Source organism: Pleurodeles waltl, chromosome 5, assembly GCF_031143425.1.
Source record: "Pleurodeles waltl isolate 20211129_DDA chromosome 5, aPleWal1.hap1.20221129, whole genome shotgun sequence".
NCBI lineage: Eukaryota > Metazoa > Chordata > Amphibia > Caudata > Salamandridae > Pleurodeles > Pleurodeles waltl.
Window position 1 is genome coordinate 638,585,797 of NC_090444.1, and position 19,176 is coordinate 638,604,972.

The following is a 19,176-nucleotide window of genomic DNA, read 5'->3' on the forward strand; positions in this document are numbered from 1 at the left end:
AATAATCATGCTCTTATGCCCCTGCAGGAACCCGAAGGACCGTCACCACACCAGAGGGTCCAGACAACACCACTCCACCCCCAGAAGAGGCCCACAGTGACGATAGCAGCTCTGCCCTACTGGATCCTGATGACCAGCCCGGACCATCGTGGGCCTCGGGACAGTCGGTTCCCCTTGCACAGGCACAGCCCAACACTGACCTTCCACCCTCTGGTAACACCAGCACAGCATCCACCCAGCGGGCCCAAACCTCCCTACCAAGGACAGGTCAATCAGTGGTGTGTCCACCACTACAGGGAACCCAGGATAACCCACCACCCCAACAACAACAGGGACCTGGGGGCAGTGGTAGTGGGCACACGGTCCAGGGGACGGAAGCACAGGAACACAGGGGAACTGGGAGGGCTGCTGTGCGACAGGGGGCGGACAGGCCAAGGGAACCCACTCTCCACGAGGCCCTCTCCTCCATCATGGGAGCCTACCACCACTCCCAGGAGACGATTGCGACGGTCCTGGCCAAGGTTCAGGAGATCCTGCGCCTGCAGGAGGAACAGTATTTGGGGTTCAGGGAGGAGCTCAGGACCATCAGCTCCGCCTTGGGCACCATCGTAGGGGTGCTGAAGGACATACAGAACACCATGAGGGACACCGTGGCACTCCAAGGGGCCCCTGACACTAGCCAGGATGATGAACTGCCCACCACCTCCGCCGGCGCTTGTTGACAGGACGCCCCGCCACAGGACCAACACACCAGCACCCCACCCCCTGCAGACAGACAACCACCACGCAAGCGGTCCCTGAGATCCAGGAACAGGACAGAGCAAGATGGCAAGACCCTCGCCAGGAAATTAGACCACCCTGTTTGTCCTCCCACTGTACCACCTTGTTACCGTGTCCATACTTAAACTGCCCCAGCTCCACTTCCTATGCCCAGATGGGCAGTGCATCTGTGAGACTAATAGACTGGACTCTGCCATGGACATTCCTACGCCATCACCCATCCTCTTTTTACAACCCCCTCACATTTCTGAGCACTTCAATAAACACCCTTGAAACACAAAACAATCTTGAGTCAGTCTGTGATTTACTAATTATGTATTATCAATGACAGTGTCATAATGCGTTTCCCATTGTAAGGCTAACATACCTATGTCACACATCACAAGTCCTTGAAGGATGCAAGCAGATGACACGTTGGTAACCACACCTGTGAAACCGTAATGGAAAGGTACAACTCAGATACCAAATAGTGTTTGAAATCGACAAACCGGATAGAGGTATACGTGTGAAAGTTAATGTAATGTTAAACATGAAAATGTTCTCACCTGTGTGTCACTGGAAATATTGCTGTATGACTGACTCCCTGTTGTCATTGTCTTCTTCCTCAGCTTCCTCCTCATCACTGTCCACAGGCTCCACAGCTGCAACAACACCGTCATCTGGATCATCCTCCTGCAGAAAAGGCACCTGGCGTTGCAAAGCCAAATTATGGAGCATGGAGCAGGCGATGATGATCTCGCACACCTTCTTCGGTGAGTAGAATAGGGATCCACCTGTCATATGGAGGCACCTGAACCTGGCCTTCAGGAGGCCGATGTGCGTTCGATCACCCTCCTAGTCCGCCATGGGCCTCATTGTAGCGTTCCTCTGCCCTGGTCCTGGGATTCCTCACTGGGGTCAATAGCCAGGAAAGGTTGGGGTAACCAGAGTCCCCCAATAGCCATACATGGTGCCTCTGGAGTTGACCCATCATATCAGGGATGCTGCTATTTCACAGGATGTAGGCGTCATGCACTGAGCCAGGGAACATAGCATTTACCTGCGAGATGTACTGATCTGCCAAACATACCATCTTGGACATTCATTGAATGATAACTCTTCCTGTTCCTATACACCTGTTCACTCCTGTGGGGGGGGACCAGAGCTACATGGGTCCCATCAATGGCACCTATGACGTTGGGGATATGTCCAAGGGCATAGAAGTCACCTTTCACTGTAGGCAAATCTGCCACCTCAGGGAAAATGATGTATCGCCGTACGTGTTTCAGCAGGGCAGACAGCACTCTGGAAAACACGTTGGAAAACATAGGCTGGGACATTCCTGATGCCATGGCCACTGTTGTCTGAAAAGACCCACTTGCAAGGAAATGGAGCACTGACAGCACCTGCACGTCAGGGGGGATTCCAGTCGGATGGCGGATTGGTGACATCAGGTCTGGCTCCAACTGGGTACATAGTTCCTGGATTGTGGCACGGTCAAACCGGTAGGTGACGATGACATGTCGCTCTTCCATTGTCAACAGGTCCACCAGCGGTCGGTACACCGGAGGATTCCGCCATCTTCTCAACTGTCCCAGCTGACGGTGCCTACGAAGGACAACAGCGAAGAATCAGTCATTATTCCTCCAGGTATGTACCCACAGTTACACACAAGACTACACCACTCACAGAACCCTTCCTGTATGTGTGTTGAGTGTAGGCCTAGCTATGTGTGACGCAGAGGTAAATTAAGCCATGTGGGCCCCTAAAATGGCGGCTGCCTGACCTCTAAACTGGGACAATGGGATTGTGGGGTAACTGCGCTGGCGTTGCACACCGTCGCGGTAGGCGACCGCGGCGCAATGCTGCATTGGTTAACTTTGGACCCTATGGGTCCCAGGAGCCAATTGACAGGTGCGCCGGCGGTGATGATGCGCACTGCCGCGGACGTCACCGCCGCGGACGTCACTGCCATTTTCTATCTGTTCAATCACTAGATATCTGACCTTTGACAGGAAAGGACCTACACTGCAAGTACTGCTGTGACCTCGGTCTGGAAGCGACGATGGCTGCTGCATCTGGGGAAAGGGCCCCTGCCTTCACTGCACAGGAGTTGGAGAAACTGGTAGACGGGGTCCTCCCCCAGTACACGCTACTCTACGGTCCTCCAGACCAACAGGTTAGTACACAGGGAGCACGTGGTATGGGCTAGGCCTGGGTGGAGAGGGCTGGTTGGAAGAGGGAAGGGGGCAGAGTTCATAGTACATTAATGCATGGGAATGAATGGGCCACATGGCCAGAGTAGGGAGGGGGCCCCTCACAACGACGGTGCAGTTGTTAATGACTGTTCCTCTTTCCTTGTGCATGTCATGTAGGTCAGCGCCCACCAGAAGAGGGACATTTGGCGTGCCATCGCCAAGGAAGTCCGGACCCTGGGGGCCCACCAGAGACGGGGCACCCACTGCCGTAAGAGATGGGAGGACATTCGCCGCTGCAGCAAGAAGACAGCGAAGGCTCAGCTGGGGATGGCCTCCCAACGTGGGAGGGGTGCCCATCGCACCATGACCCCCCTGATGTTCCGGATCCTGGCGGTGGCCTACCCGGAGTTGGATGGGCGCTTGAGGGCATCACAGCAGACACAAGGGGGTGAGTACACTCTCATTCTGCGGACTTTGCGCACAGTGGAGGTGTCTGGGTGGGGGAAGTGGGCTGTGGGTGTCCCTAGGCCAGGGCGAGTTCGGTAGGCAAGGCCCCTCCATAATGTAGGCCATGTGGCACTCTACCCCACATCAGCAGAGTGCCAAGTCGAGGTATAGTTGCCCCTGTGACATCCATGTGCGTAGATGTCCACCGTTGCCATGTAGGCCATATCCCAGGAATTGCATGTGCAGAGGGCAGGAGCACGGCGTAACGCAGGGGGCTGCTGTGTCTGTCTTGTCCGCCGACGGTAGCAGTATGCCATGCACTAAAACTCTCTTTCTTCTGTCAGCATCATCAGGCGAAGGTACAGTGGTACCGGAGCACGAGGGAGCTGCATCCCACATGGCCATGGAGGGCCACACCACGGACTCTGAATGCACCAGTGGGACGATCACCAAGCAGCGACACGGACTCGTCCGCTGATGGGGGCTCCCTTGTGGTGGCGGCACCATCTGTGCGCCCCACTTCTACAGGTACAGCCGCCACCTCCCCTACCAGCACCGCCTCCCAGCAGCCCCTCAGTGTTCGCCCCGTGCCCGCTCACCCAGGAGGGTGGGCATCACCTTCGCCCCAGGCACCTCAGGCCCTGCCCCAGTCACCCCTGCTGCCCTCAGTGAGGAGGCCATTGACCTCCTCAGGTCACTCACTGTTGGACAGTCTACCATTGTGAATGCCATCCAGGGAGTAGAACGAGAGTTGCAACACGGTAATGCATTCCTGGAGGGCATTCATTCTGGTCAGGCTGTCCTTCAGCGAACCCTGCAATCTCTGTCCTCAGCACTGATGGCAGCCCTTGTCCCTGTGTCTAGCCTCCCCCCTCCAACCTCCTCCACCCAGACCCAATCTCCTGTACCCCAGCCCATCCCAAGCACACCTACAGACCAGCATGCACACAAGTCAGCACACACAGGTAGCTCAAGCAAACATAGGCACCACACAACCCACAGGCACTCACGCAAGCCTCACCCACGTACAGACACAGCAACATCCACTGCCTCCACTGTGCCCCCCTCCTCCTCTTCTCCCTCCTCCCTCCCAGTCTCGTCTACACACACACCTGCATGCACCACATCTACAGGCACCCTGAACCGCACAAGGAGACCCAGCACCACAAGCCGCTCACCTGCACTCACCACCTCCACTCCCATTTACACGTCCCCTGTGTTCTCTCCCAGTGTGTCTGTGAAGCCCCCTCCCAAAGTACATAAACGCTGGCAATCACTCACCCAACATCCATCCACCTCACGACAGCCTCCAGTACCTGCACCTGCACCCAAAACACCTAAAGTGACACCTCCGACAACCACCTCCTCTTCCTCCACTCCCAGGCCCCCTCCAACTACCCATCCCAGTGTTCATCAGAAACTGTCCCTCTGTAAAGTTGACCTTTTTGCACCCCCCCTCCAATTCATCAGTCTCGTCGTAGCGCCTCAGCCAAAAAGCCTCCAATACGATTATACGACGGAACACCGAATCAAAAACAACTACTAACCTTAACAACGAGGTCGTCCTTACTACTAATGATTTTACCACAAATGTCTTAACAACGAAATTTCGTTGTAAAGGCATTCCTGATAAAACCATTACTAATAGGCACCATTCACCCTACATCCCTCACCCCACCCCCCAACCCCACCCCAAAACCTAAAACCCCCTGACCCCCACCCCCTCCCCAAAACCAAAAACGCCCCACCCCCCAACCCCTCCACAAAACTAAAAACGCCCCACCCCCCAACCCCACCCCAAAACCTAAAACCCCCTGACCCCCCACCCCCTCCCCAAAACCAAAAACGCCCCACCCCCCAACCCCACCCCAAAACCTAAAACCCCCTGACCCCCCACCCCCTCCCCAAAACCAAAAGCGCCCCATCCCCCCAACCCCACCCCCTCCCCAAAACCAAAAACGCCCCATCCCCCCAACCCCACCCCAAAACCTAAAACCCCCTGACCCCACACCCCCTCCCCAAAACCAAAAACACCCCACCCCCCAGCCCCACCCCAAAACCTAAAACCCCCTGACCCCCCACCTCCTCCCCAAAACCAAAAACGCCCCATCCCCCCAACCCCACCCCAAAACCTAAAACCCCCTGACCCCCCACACCCTCCCCAAAACCTAAACCCACTACTTACCTTAGTCAACCCCTTGTCACCTGCGTCGTCCTCCTTCGCCAACTCCCTTCTTTGTACCTTAACCACGCATGTTCGTTGTTCAGAACATACGTAGTTAAGGCACAAAAAAACGAAGTTGTGGTTAAAGAAAGCGTTGTTGCGCTTTCGTTAACCACGACTTTCGTAATCAAAAAGTCGTAAAAAAGGATGTTTCCTCTCCAATACCAGTGGTGCCTGTTCAAGGTTTGTGGAGTGCACCGGCCACCAGGGCAGGCAGTATGGCCCGGAGCCAAGGCACTGGCAGCCCACCCCCTGTAAAGGCTCTAAAATTGGAGAGTGGACGACGGGACCGTGTGAAGACTCCTGGTGGGAAAACAACTCACATGGGTTCCAAGGGGATTGGAGAGTCAGCTGTGACTCCACCAAAGGTGGGGAAGGGCCAGAGGAAGTCTGCCCAGCCTGTTGTGAGTGTCACGGCGGAGAAGTGCGCCAACATTTCCGGCGGTGGAGACACAACCGCCAGCACCGTCGTCACTGGTCCAGAGAACACCGCCAGAGTCACAGCCCAGGAGGGCCCAAGTATCGTCAGTGGTCAGGAGACCACCGCCGGAGTCACAGCCCAGGAGGGCACAAGTATCGTCACTGGTCCTGAGACCACCGCCGGAGTCACAGCCCATGAGGGCCCAGGTATCGTCAGTGGTCAGGAGACCACCGCCGGAGTCACAGCCCAGGAGGGCACAAGTATCGCCACTGGTCTAGAGACCACCGCCGGAGTCACAGCCCAGGAGGGCACAAGTATCGTCACTGGTCCAGAGACCACTGTCGGAGTCACAGCCCAGGAGGGCACAAGTATCATCACTGGTCCAGAGACCACCACCGGAGTCACAGCCCAGGAGGGCACAACTATCGTCACTGGTCAGGAGACCACCGCCGGAGTCACAGCCCAGGAGGGCACAAGTATCGTCACTGGTCAGGAGACCACCGCCACCGCCAGAGTCACAGCCCAAGAGGGCCCCGGCTGCCACAACCCAGGTAGGCTATGATGGAACGTCATGCCACACACCAATGCCCAGTGTAGGGAACGTCATGCCACACACCAATGCCCAGTGTAGGGAACGTCATCCCACACACCAATGTCCGTACCAGAACCGCCATGGCAAAGCACCGCTGAACAGTCCTGAACCGCCATGTCGAAGCACCGCTGAACAGGGCAAAGACCGCCATGGCAAAGCACCGCTGAACAGGGCAAAGACCGCCATGGCAAAGCACCGCTGAACAGGGCAAAGACCGCCATGGCAAAGCACCGCTGAACAGGGCAAAGACCGCAATGGCAAAGCACCGCTGAACAGGGCAAATACCGCCATGGCAAAGCACCGCTGAACAGTCCTGAACCGCCATGTCGAAGCACCGCTGAACAGGGCAAAGACCGCCATGGCAAAGCACCGCTGAACAGGGCAAAGACCGCCATGGCAAAGCACCGCTGCACAGGGCAAGCACCGGGTAGGAATGAATAGACCCCCACATCAGGCATCCTTATCCCATGTGCAGCTGGGACAGTGACAGGACAGGAACTTTCACGGGGAGACTCATCCAGTCTGGGCACCAGTCCCCCTCCAGAACCAGTGGAGACCTGCATCCACTCTGTCTGTCCTGCACAAGATGAAGCACTCTGGGCACCATTCCCCCCCACTACCAGTGGAGACCTGCATCTACTTGAGAGACTGTGGCTTTGCACTCCCCAGGATGGCACAGTGGGCAAGCGACCCACTGTAGAGACTTGAGAGACTGTGGCTTTACACTCCCCAGGATGGCACAGTGGGCACCCCACCCACTGTAGAGACTTGAGAGACTGTGGCTTTGCACTCCCCAGGATGGCACAGTGGGCAAGCCACCCACTGTAGAGACTTGAGAGACTGTGGCTTTGCACTCCCCAGGATGGCACAGTGGGCAAGCCACGCACTGTAGAGACTTGAGAGACTGTGGCTTTGCACTCCACATGATGGCACAGTGGGCAAGCCACCCACTGTAGAGACGTGAGAGACTGTGGCTTTGCACTCCCCAGGATGGCACAGTGGGCACCCCACCCACTGTAGAGACTTGAGAGACTGTGGTTTTGCACTCCCCAGGATGGCACAGTGGGCAAGCCACCCACTGTAGAGACTTGAGAGACTGTGGCTTTGCACTCCCCAGGATGGCACAGTGTGCACCCCACCCACTGTAGAGACTTGAGAGACTGTGGCTTTGCACTCCCCAGGATGGCACAGTGGGCAAGCCACCCACTGTAGAGACTTGAGAGACTGTGGCTTTGCACTCCCCAGGATGGCACAGTGGGCACCCCATCCACTGTATAGACTTGAGAGACTGTGGCTTTGCACTCCCCAGGATAAATAAATGGGCATGGAGCCCCGTCGTGGATCTGGCTTTGCAGTCATCCGGCTGAGGTGCCCCTCCTTCCCTTCCCCCTGAGGTGCCTGTAGTATTTCTATCTGATGCCCCGGCAGTGTTCTCTCCGATTGTGGTCAGGTATCCTTTGTGGGCCTCGTCCATGCATTTTTGGACTGTTGGTGCACGGACATTGTTGTGTACATATCTGCACTACTTCTCGTACTGTATACAGTATAACTATGACTGATTTTCATATATATCTGTATATTTTTGTATGACATGTATATTGCCACATTACAATGTTCGACCGAATTTTGCTTTGTCTTTTCATTCTTCCGGGGGGATTGTAGGTTGTTACTGTGATTTTTGTGAATGCATTGGTGCGTATGTTGTATAATGCGAGGTTGGGGGTGGGGGTGGGGGTGTTTGGTGGGTGTCCCCCTAACTTTTGCCTCCCCCTTCCCCCATGTCGTAGGTGCAGTACTCACCGTTGTCTTCGGCGCCTACGTAGATGATGGTCGTAGAGGAGCAGAAACACAAGGGCAGGGAGTATTTGCAGTTCCGGGTCCATGGAGTCCTCGTTCCTCGTGGGATGTGTTCAGGTGAGTGTTTTCCCATTGCCAAAGCTGTTTCCGCCGTGTTTTTATCCACGGTGAATCCGCCCCGGAAAAGGTGGCGGATTGGCGGGTTGTGATACTATGGGCGGTACATTGTGTTCCGCCTGTCTGTTGGCGGTGACCGCCGCGCTGCTTGTCTATACCGCCGTGGTGGGCGGTGTGTTAAAGTGGCTGTCTTTGTTGGCGGCTCCCGCCAGGGTAATAATTCCCTTTTTTTATCCGCCGGCCTGTTGGCGGTCTTACTGCCGCTTTAACACCGTCCGCCAGGGTTGTAATGACCACCTTTGTGACCCCGCCATTTTTCTTTGTCCCCCTCTTCAAGGATGATCACCAAGATGCCTCTTTCCAGGAAGGTGCTGAGATGGACGTTCTTTTTTTTTAACGTTTTGTTCAGATTTTTCAAATCGAGCCAAAGTTTTAGCAAAACATAGCACTGCGAACCATAAAACTCTCTTCCAATGGAATTTCTGACATAACTATAACTACAAAGTATATATATATATATATATATATATATATACATATATATGTGTATATATATATATACATATATATATATATATATATATATATATATATATATATATATATATATATATATATATATATATATATATAAATTAACAGCAGTAAAGTGCTTGTGCACTGCCTTTTAAACATGGCAAAATTAGCTTCCACCTAATTGGTCATTTAATTTATCTATAAGTTCCTAGTATATTGTACCATATGTATATAGGCTGTGTAAATGTAATGCTAAACGTGGACTACAGCACTGTCCCACCCACTAAAGCATTACTGTAAAACATGTTTCTGGCCTTCCTCTGCAGCCTGTAAAGCAGCTTTAAACTTTTACCTGCCATTTCGACCTGAGAAAATAAACCTTTTGCCAGGTCTAAATGTTCCTTTTCCAAACTCAAATATCACACCCAATGTAGGCCCTAAATTATCATATGGTAGTGGGCATGGTATTTAAAAAGTAGGACATGTGTATTTAGGTTTTGCATGTCCTGGCAGTGAAAAATCTCCAAAATTATTACACTAACACAGGTTTATCTTATTACATTCAATACGTGCTAAACTCAGTTTGGAATTAACCAGAGAAATACTTCTTACAGTCTCTTTAATTGTAATTTATAATCCTCCTTAAAGGTGAAGCCAGATTTTAAATTACTATTTTGAAAATGTCACTTTTGGAAAGTTGGCATTTTGCTGTCCAAGCAAAATGAGTCTTACTGTCAGTGACCAGGATCATCTAACTGTTAATGACTCTCCTGTGGTGTGATGTGTTTTTCTCCCAGAGAGTGCATCATGGGCCTTGGGTGTCGGCAAAGGGACTTTAAAGTGCTTTAAAGGGTAGCATGATGCCATATTCAACCTCTTCCTGACTTCAGATGATGCCTACCCTGTCATTCGCAAATGCAGTTCATACCTGGCCCTGTCTGCATGGTCTTTCATTATACAGACTGAAGCTAAACTGCGAGGAATGGGAAGATCTGATCAGATTACGTTTTAGAGTTAGACAACAGGGTGTCCCTCACCCACATGCTAGCACTGGGCATAAAGGTGGCATATCCAGAACCTAAAACCAGAATAATTCTAGACATGAGAAGATTCAGAAGAACTGTCCTGCTGTCTATAGAAGGAAAACTAGACTTGCTTGCCTTGAATCCCAGGACCCCAGACCAGAGACGTTTTAAGGCATGGGCAAAGTGAGCTCTGGCCCAGGGCCCCTGCCTTCCGGGGGGGGCTGATAGAGCCAGCTCTGTTCTGCAGAGAGTCTTTCCCTGCTGACCTTGAATAATTCTTAAACAGATTGTTTAAAATATCATTTCCCTTTAAATTATTTTTTATATGAGTGATGTGTGAGAGTCTATTACAGACATTTTGCAGAGAAATGCTGTGTTTATGTTTCATACAACATCCATAAATAAAGTTTCTTTTAGATCAAAACAGAACAGACCCTCAATCAATCGATCAATCAATCAGTGATTTACAAAGCAAAGCTAATAACCTCACATATTAGTGAGCTACTGCTGTGTTAAAATATTGAAAACACACATCACTATCTCTGAATATTGGATGTAACAATTTTAGAAATTGGGCAAGTGTGCCTGAGCACCTTCAGTGACTTGGCCAAAGAGGACAAGAAAGTGCTGAAATTGGATCATAAATTTCAAGCTGTTCCGAACAGGGGTCCCCAAAATACGTTTGGCCCGGGCCCCAAAAAATCCTTCAGATGTCCCTGCTCCAGATGTGGCTCCAAGGGTCAGTTGGCTGACCTCCCGTTTGAGCTACAGGGACACAACCTGCTTCTAGAAGCCTTGCCACCTCTCTCGCTGACCCGTACAAATTGGACCTGACTTGGTCCACCATGTTGGCCTCGGTGGGAGTGAGTCCTGACCTCCAAGTGTCATCCTTAAGGTCCTGGACCCTTGATTCACACTACATTTCTTCCTTCCTAACTAAAGGTTTCACCAGATCAGACGTTGAGCAACATAGAGCGCAACAAACCAGCACTCTGCAGATTCTGCAACAAAGGCAGAAGATAAAAGCTGCAGCAGGGCGAACTTGGCCTTGTATCTGGCTCGCCCTCCACTACGGTCAGCTTGTGATTTTGTCCCACTGCAGTGAGACGAGATACTTACAGTCGGAGCTTCGCGCCTCTTGGTGCTATTTTAACATAAAGTTAAAAAACTCATATCGCTGATTCTACAGATTGGATATTTGTTATTATGGTGTCATTTTTGTATTACCATATTCCCTATTTTTCCACATTGGTTTGGGATTCTTCTTCTGTTGTGTTTTTAATTTATTGATGTTTGAGTGCTGCATAAATACACAACTGCCTCTAAGTTAAACCTGACTGCTTGTGTGCCAAGCTACCAGAGGGTTAAGCAGAGGTTTAGTTAGTGACTTTTGTGATTCACCCTTGACAAGGATTGAGATTATTATATGAGGTGGGTTCCCACTCCGTCAACTAATAACGCAAGTTATTTCAATATTTATTTTAACTAGGTCACGAGAGACACCTTGGTAAACGGTATAACATGTTACTCAATCAGCATATACACCTCAATATGTTTTTGAACTTCAATGGTACATTGTGAAAACAATGAGGATCTCTGCATATGGAATCTAGGCTTTGGAACAAATATGTCATCTTCTTATCATCCTATATATACAAAAAAAGTCAAACGTTATGCACATTTGTATTTACATGATTGCAGGGAGAGCATTATTCTGTTTATTTTAAAATCTTAAAGCAGTTGATTGAAATGTAAAAGAATGCTCCTTTTTATGCTCCGGACTGGTGCAGTTAAACCAAATAAATAATATCAGATCATCGATAAGCGCTATAACTACAACTGATGAAAGAAAAGAAAAGAACTGGAGGTCGCAAGTTTGATAAGAACGGAGAGCAGGACTCAAAAGATAAACATATGTTCAGGTATTTACAATTAAGCTAACTGGAGTCAGATGTTTGATTAGAAACGATGGAGAAAAAAATCATAAAATAGCAAATTCATTCCCTGCGGCTGTTTCAGAACATAGGGCTCCAGGGCGGCTGACCAACTACTGCACATGGGTGGATAGAGCATTGGTCAATGGCAGCCAAAGATTTTACCTTTGGATTTAATCTTCCCTGAGCATCACAACACAGGTACTCATATGCTAAGGCTGGTGCGTTCCTGTGTACAGACATTCAATTTACAGCATGCTATTTATTAATAATTCACACCTCGAGGCCATGTACCTATCACGAAGTAGGTGTGATTCTGTTCATGGGCTGTAAGTTCACAGTGTTCTGGCTGTGAATAATTCACATCTCCCCGCCAAGTGCTTATTCACAGACTGGTGCGATCCTACTGCAGTCAATTCGCAGTATAGTTAGTATGAATAATTCACACCTATCAAGTGTCAGTAATGTATGGTATCTTAAAGGAGCACACCAGGAGTTATAGCCACAAGAAATTTGGGGATACAACATAAATACATAAACTTTCTTCCAGGTTGATGATTGAGTGAGGCGCCGTGCTTATAAAAAATGGAAAAATAACCTCCGCACCTCTTAAGAAGTTTTTGTCGCCAATCCACCAACTGACCAAATGCAAGACTTCTTATCCTTGGGCATACAAAGGGTAAACAGAAGCCATGGACCATTTGAAAGTCCTACTGTTCCTTTTCGCCCACCTTCCCTTCATGGATGCTGCCAAGCGGAGTAAGAAGAAAGCAAAGTGCCATCAACAAGGGTAATCTGTTGTACTGTTACATTGTGTTATGTGGGTGCATGTGGTGTATGAGATAGTGAATTTTGGGAGATGCGGGTTATTTTATGATGACCAGTGAGTGACAATCATAAGACGCACAGTCTTGAAAACCTCTCTTCATTGCCCTCTGCCTCCCATCTCCTCTTTGACTAACGGAATTATCATCAGCAGACTGTTAGTTATGAATCACTTTCTAGTGCAAACCGTGAACCATTGAATGCATCAGGATTCATCTTCCATTTTATAACTTTAGGCACACTTATAGGTGCATCAATTACACTTTGGACTCACGTGGCCTTGTTTATGTTTGCAAGTGCCCTCCAAGCACCTTCCTAGTTTCTGAGAAATATGCCTAACATGGATGAGAGCTCTGAGAAGAAATGTGAGAAGAAAGGACGTCATTTGTAGCGTATATTGTTGGAGTATGTTCACATAATATGAATATCAGTAGAACCATTAGAAACAGTAAACAGAAATGTGTCTACCTATGTGACTGAGAAACAGGGAGCGCCTAAACCACTTAAAACATCTAGAAACTGACAACTGAAATGACCTCTGCTGGAGAAACTGTTATTGTATGCATTCCGTTTAATTACTTTTGTAATGCAAAACAGACATATACCATCAAAGTTCATCATACCAATAAAATGCATGGACTCTATTATATTTGGCACAAAGGAAATATTGAGTTACCACCAGGAGGAGACATGGAGCAAGTCTAAACAGGATGAGACTCTTCACTTGCACGGTTGGCGATTTTGGTAACAATCCACGGGCAATCTGGGCAATGTAAATACAAAAAGCCAAACTGAAAGCATTTACCTGAAGAAAATGAAATGTTGTAAGGACCCTTATATCCCTACAAGACTGCTGGATTAGGGGATGGCAGCACCTCTGATTGTAGGTGGCTGCGTCACTCCTACACCAGTTGGCAAATGTCGGCCCAACATTTATGGCTGTCTAGCAGCACGTCACCTAAACCCAAACAGTGAAGGTGATTTCTGACAGCCTAGAGCATGGACTCTATAAGACACTCTTAGGGAAAATCGCGGTGCAACAAGTCTTACCATTTTCTCTCGTTACCAATAAGGCCCATATTTATACTTTGTTAGCGACGCATTTGCATCATTTTTTGATGCAAAAGCGGCACAAACGTACAAATTACAATTGTATTTTGTACGTTTGCGCCGATTTTATGTAAAAAAATGGCGCAAATGTGGCGCAAAAAAGTGTAAGTATGGGCCTAAGTCTCTTACACACTCAGCGGCAGGAAAGAAGATGCAGGAAAGTTTCCAATAAATGTATTGAAAAGATTGCAATCTATGATAAAATGCATGAGCTGCAATGATTAGGATAATGGCAAGAGACAAAATCAGGATTGTGAAAATACGCAGAGTGAATATGAACAATCCCAACATTTTGCAAAAAACATGAATATGCAAATTCCTCCCTAAAGCGTATTGTCTACCCTAAATAGAGCAAGGCATGATAAACCTAATCTGTCTAAGCCATGTCCATGAGAAGAGCCCAAAACCCCATTACCTTAGGACAAGGTTGGCCTCCAGTCAGGCTTCATAAAAACACAAAGACTGAGGTCTGCTGCAAAGTGACATGGAGTTTAGATGGAATATCCTGATTGGTACCCCCTCTAATGACCTTGTTCTCAGAGAGTTTTTTTATAAGGCCCATGTTATTGTCCGTGTAGACATCCTTACGTGGATATGTACCTAAGCGTTAGATTATGTGTGCAAACTTGTATCGACAATATCATAACAAAATGCCTAACATGTTCACATTCTGTTCTCGTCTAAAGTGAAGCAAAGGGACATAATGACAATCCAATACGTACATTATTGATAATGGCGCTTTCACAGAATGGCAACTGATTAAAAAATAAAAACATTTCTTATAAATTGCAAGAACTGAAAGTACAGCTAAAATGAATAAAAATGAATAATAAAACAGAGCATATTTCTCTAGGTAAATTGGAAGAGGCCAGCAAGCCGAAGCTAAGCTAAACTCCTATACCCCAGCAAAGTAAAATGGATACACGACAGAAAGAGACAATGGGCCACTCACCAGATTAGGGAGCGCGATCATCATGAAAGTGTTCCTGGGCCAGATGTGGAGATAGTTGGGTTTCATTGCAAACTAGAGTAAGGACAAAGGAGATAATGTTTATTGAATTCTAGCATTAGAATGCATTAGCAGCCATCCCAATAAAATGTTCAGTAAGATTTTTCCTGAGTATTTTTCTTACTTTGCAAATGTGTGGGGTATTCGTCAATAAAGGTACCCTATAAATTAATGCCTCCCTTTAACAAAGGTGTTTGCTTCCACATTCACCTAGATGCTAGTCATGCTCTTGTGTCTGTTGCCGTTTTCATTCCAACATAGATGGCTGCAACAACAATTAAATTCTCATGCCCTTAAATAGTGGAACAGCTCTATCCTTTTTTCTGAAAAGATGGTACTAAGTTAAAAATCCCTTTGTCTGTTCCATCTCTTTCTCTATATAAAAGCCTGTTGAAAAATGGGAGCGCCCCCTCAGTCTTGACAGAATTATAGACAGGATTATATCACTGTCAGTCCTAGAATATCTAGAGATATTGCTTAATAGAAAAGAATTTGAAAGCCCAGGAAGACCCTGGAGAGCCCCTCAGTCTCTCATTTCAGATGGACTTAAAATCTGACATTCACAGTGTCCCGGTTCCAAAGCCTATCCATGCACTCAGAGTACCACCCCTCCCCATTGTCACAGATCCCTCACATAATAAAGTTGTGTGTGTGTGTTTGTGTCCTGTCAGTCAGACGCATAGTACTGTGGACTGGATGAGCATCCAACGTGCATGTGTCTTGAACACCAGAGTCATTTAACTGGTGTCCTGTGTGTTGCTCCATGTTATCAGAACATTATTTTTGAAGTGAGAGCTTATCCAATGTGGTAACATTTCAGTGGAGCATTCAGCCAAGCGTTGAGCGCATCCCCTCTGGATCAGTGAAGAAGTCAGGTGGGTTGCGCTCTTTGATTTGGAACTCTTGGGTAACACTTGTGAAGATACTGTGAAGGCATTGAAGGAATGGACTTGAAAGGGAACAGGATCGAGTAATGAAAACCACCATAAGCATTATGAAGGAAAAAGGATATGAGCATATATTCATCAGATGAATAGTTCAAGTTAGTTGAGGGGGTATTTTATCCAGTTATTCAAAACTACTCCTATTGCACAGAGTACGATAATTTTCATAAATTATATGTTTGTGATCTTGGAAGTTTTTTAACATGGGTTTTTAATATTATTGGAAAGTAAATAATTGCACTGATTGCTTAAATATCAAATCACTAAAATTTAAGGAATAGTGTATTATTGTAACTCCTCATTAAAGACAAGAATCCATATTTGACAACCAGCCCTGATTCACAGCATTTTGCACAAATTTAAACAGAAATCCTGTGAATTAGGAAGGAAGAATTCCAAAAAGAACTAGAGCATGTGTTTGTAAAACACATAGGACCTAGAAATATGTGAACTACTCACACTAGTAAACTGAAACACTCTTACTATAATTCAGAATCTCAGCATCCAGAGTGTGATGTTTTTAGGAGTATTTTGATATTAGTAGTGGTGATGGGCAATTTCTCGGGCCGCACAAGGTGATACGTCATTTAGTTTTCACGCAGGGAAGGCTTTACATCGATTTCCTGTGCTCGGTCATGGATCCTCTTCGCGTTGCGGGGTTTTGAGATGCGTGGATTTCCGGTGCTGACAGGATGAAGTCACAGGGGCTACGTCGATCCGGTGGGCTTTGTGTGGAAATTTCTACCTCACGGCAGGCGCTGCTGAATCGATTCCTCTCTGGAAGTCGGGCTGTGTCGTTCTGACTCAGCTGTGCATCGATCCAGTGGGCAGTGCGTTGAATTTCCGGTCGCTACGCTGGCACTGCGTCGATCTCCTCATTGCGAAGTCGGGCTACAGTGTTCCAGTTCGGTGTGCAGTGAATTTCTCACTGCGATGCAGGCTGTGTGTCGATTTTTCACCGCACAAGGATTCCTTCTTGCAGAGATGAAGGGCCGTATTTATACTCTGGTTGCGCCGAATTTGCGTCGTTTTTTTCGACGCAAATTCGACGCTAAACTAACGCCAACTAACGCCATATTTAGGAGTGTGCGTCATTTTTTAGCGTGAACCCCTTCCTTGCGTTAATGATATGCAAGGGAGGCGTTCCCGTTTTAAAAAATGACTCCCAGGCCTTTATGTGGTATTTATACTCCCGGGCAAAAGAGACGCCCGGGAGTGGGCGTGGCCAAAAACGGCGCATTTGCGCCGCTTTTTAACGCCTGGGTCAGGGATGGCGTTAAGGGACAAGTGGGCTCAAAATGAGCCCAGAGTGCCCTCCCCTGCCCCCAGGGACCCCCCCTGCCACCCTTGCCCACCCCAGGAGGACACCCAAGGACGGAGGGACCCATCCCATGGACATTAAGGTAAGTTCAGGTAAGTTTTTATTTTTTTATTTTTTGTGGCATAGGGGGGCCTGATTTGTGCCCCCCTACATGCCACTATGCCCAATGACCATGCCCAGGGGACATAAGTCCCCTGGGCATGGCCATTGGGCAAGGGGGCATGACTCCTATCTTTACAATGATAGGAGTCATGTTGATGGGGGATGGGCGTCGAAAAAAAATGGCGCAAGTCGGGTTACGACGATTTTTTCGACGTAACCTGACTTGCCCCATTTTAAGACGCCCATACGCCATTTTCCCCCTACGCCGGCGCTGTCTGGTGTACGTGGTTTTTTTCCACGCAAACCAGGCAGCGCCGGTCTGTTTGCGCCGGCTAACGCCATTCCATAAATACGGCGCCCGCATGGCGCTTCAGAATGGCGTTAGACGGCGCAAAATTTTTTGACGCTAAACTGCGTTAGCGCAGTTTAGAGTCAAAAAGTATAAATATGGGCCGAAGTCTTTTTGGTCCTGAGACTTCAGGGAACAGGAGGCAAGCTCTATCCAAGCCCTTGGAGAGCACTCCTCACCACAGCCAGAGAGCAGCAAGGCAGCAGGGCAACAGCAAGGCAGCAGTCCTTCACAGAAAGCAGTCAGGTGAGTCCTTTGGGCAGCCAGGCAGTTCTTCTTGGCAGGATGCAGGTTCTGGTTCAGGTTCTCTTCTCCAGGAAGTATCTTGATGAAGTAGAGTGTCTACTTCAGAAGTGTCCAAATTGGTAGGGTCAGAGACCCTGCCTAAATACCTAAATGTGCCTTTGAAGTAGGGGAGACTTCAAAGAGTGGCTTAGAAGTGCACAAGGTCCCCTTTCAGTTCCATCCTGTCTGCCAGGGTCCCAGTAGGGGGTGTGACAGTCCTTTGTGTGAGGGCAGGCTACTGTCCTTTGACATGTAAGTGTCACGCTTTCCACCCTCCCAGCCCAGGAAGACCCATTCAAAATGCAGATGTATGCAAGTGAGGCTGAGTATCCTGTGTTTGGGGTGTGTCTGAGTGAATGCACAATGGAGCTGACAACTAAACCTAGCTAGACATGGATTGGAAGGCACAGAAGGATTTAAGGGTCATATGTACGAGCACATTTCCCCATAGACACAGAATGGGTAAAACCCTTTGCTACATCTGGCCCTAAGTGTAGAGAAATGCTCACTTTCTAAAAGTAGCATTTCTAAAATAGTAATATAAAATCCAACTACACCATTCAGCAGGATTTTGTATCGCCATTCTGACCATACTTAATAAGACCTGGCTACTCCTTTCAGATCAGGATCTACCACTAAAACAGTATATGAGGCTAGCCCCAATGCTATCCTATGAAAGGAGCAGGCCTCACAGCAGTGGAAAAACGAATTTAGGAGTTGTACGCTACCAGGACATATAGAACACACATGTTCATGTCCTGCCTTTTACCTACATAGCACCCTGCCCTATGGGCTACCTAGGACCTACCTTAGAGGTGACTTATATGTAGAAAAAGGGTAGTTTAAGGCTTGGCAAGTACTTCTAAATGCCAAGTCGCAGTGGCAATGAAACTGCACACACAGGCACTGCAGAGGCAGGCCTGAGACATGGTTATGGGGCTACTTATGTGGGTGGCACAACCAGTGCTGCAGCCCACTAGTAGCGTTTAATTTAAAGGCCCTTGGCACATGTAGTGCACTTTACTGGGGACTTACAAGTAAATTAAATAAGCCAATTGGGTATGAGCCAATATCACCATGTTTTAAGGAGAGAGCATATGCACTTTAGCACTGATTAGCAGTGGTAAAGTGCACAGAGTCCTAAAGCCAGCAAAAAATGAGGTCAGAAAAAGAGAAGGAGACAGGCAAAAAGTTTGGGGGT

The 19,176-nt window shown here is 48.4% G+C and overlaps 1 protein-coding gene across 2 annotated transcripts in view; it reads right to left on the reverse strand.

The window, feature by feature from the left end:
• KMO (kynurenine 3-monooxygenase) overlaps window positions 1-19,176 on the reverse strand; it is a 572,599-nt gene that overhangs the window by 135,581 nt on the left and 417,842 nt on the right. For both annotated transcript variants that reach the window (XM_069234506.1, XM_069234507.1), the window contains exon 8: window positions 14,918-14,989. In XM_069234506.1, coding sequence (XP_069090607.1) covers window positions 14,918-14,989 — 72 coding nt within the window. The remainder of the gene's footprint in view (window positions 1-14,917; window positions 14,990-19,176) is intronic.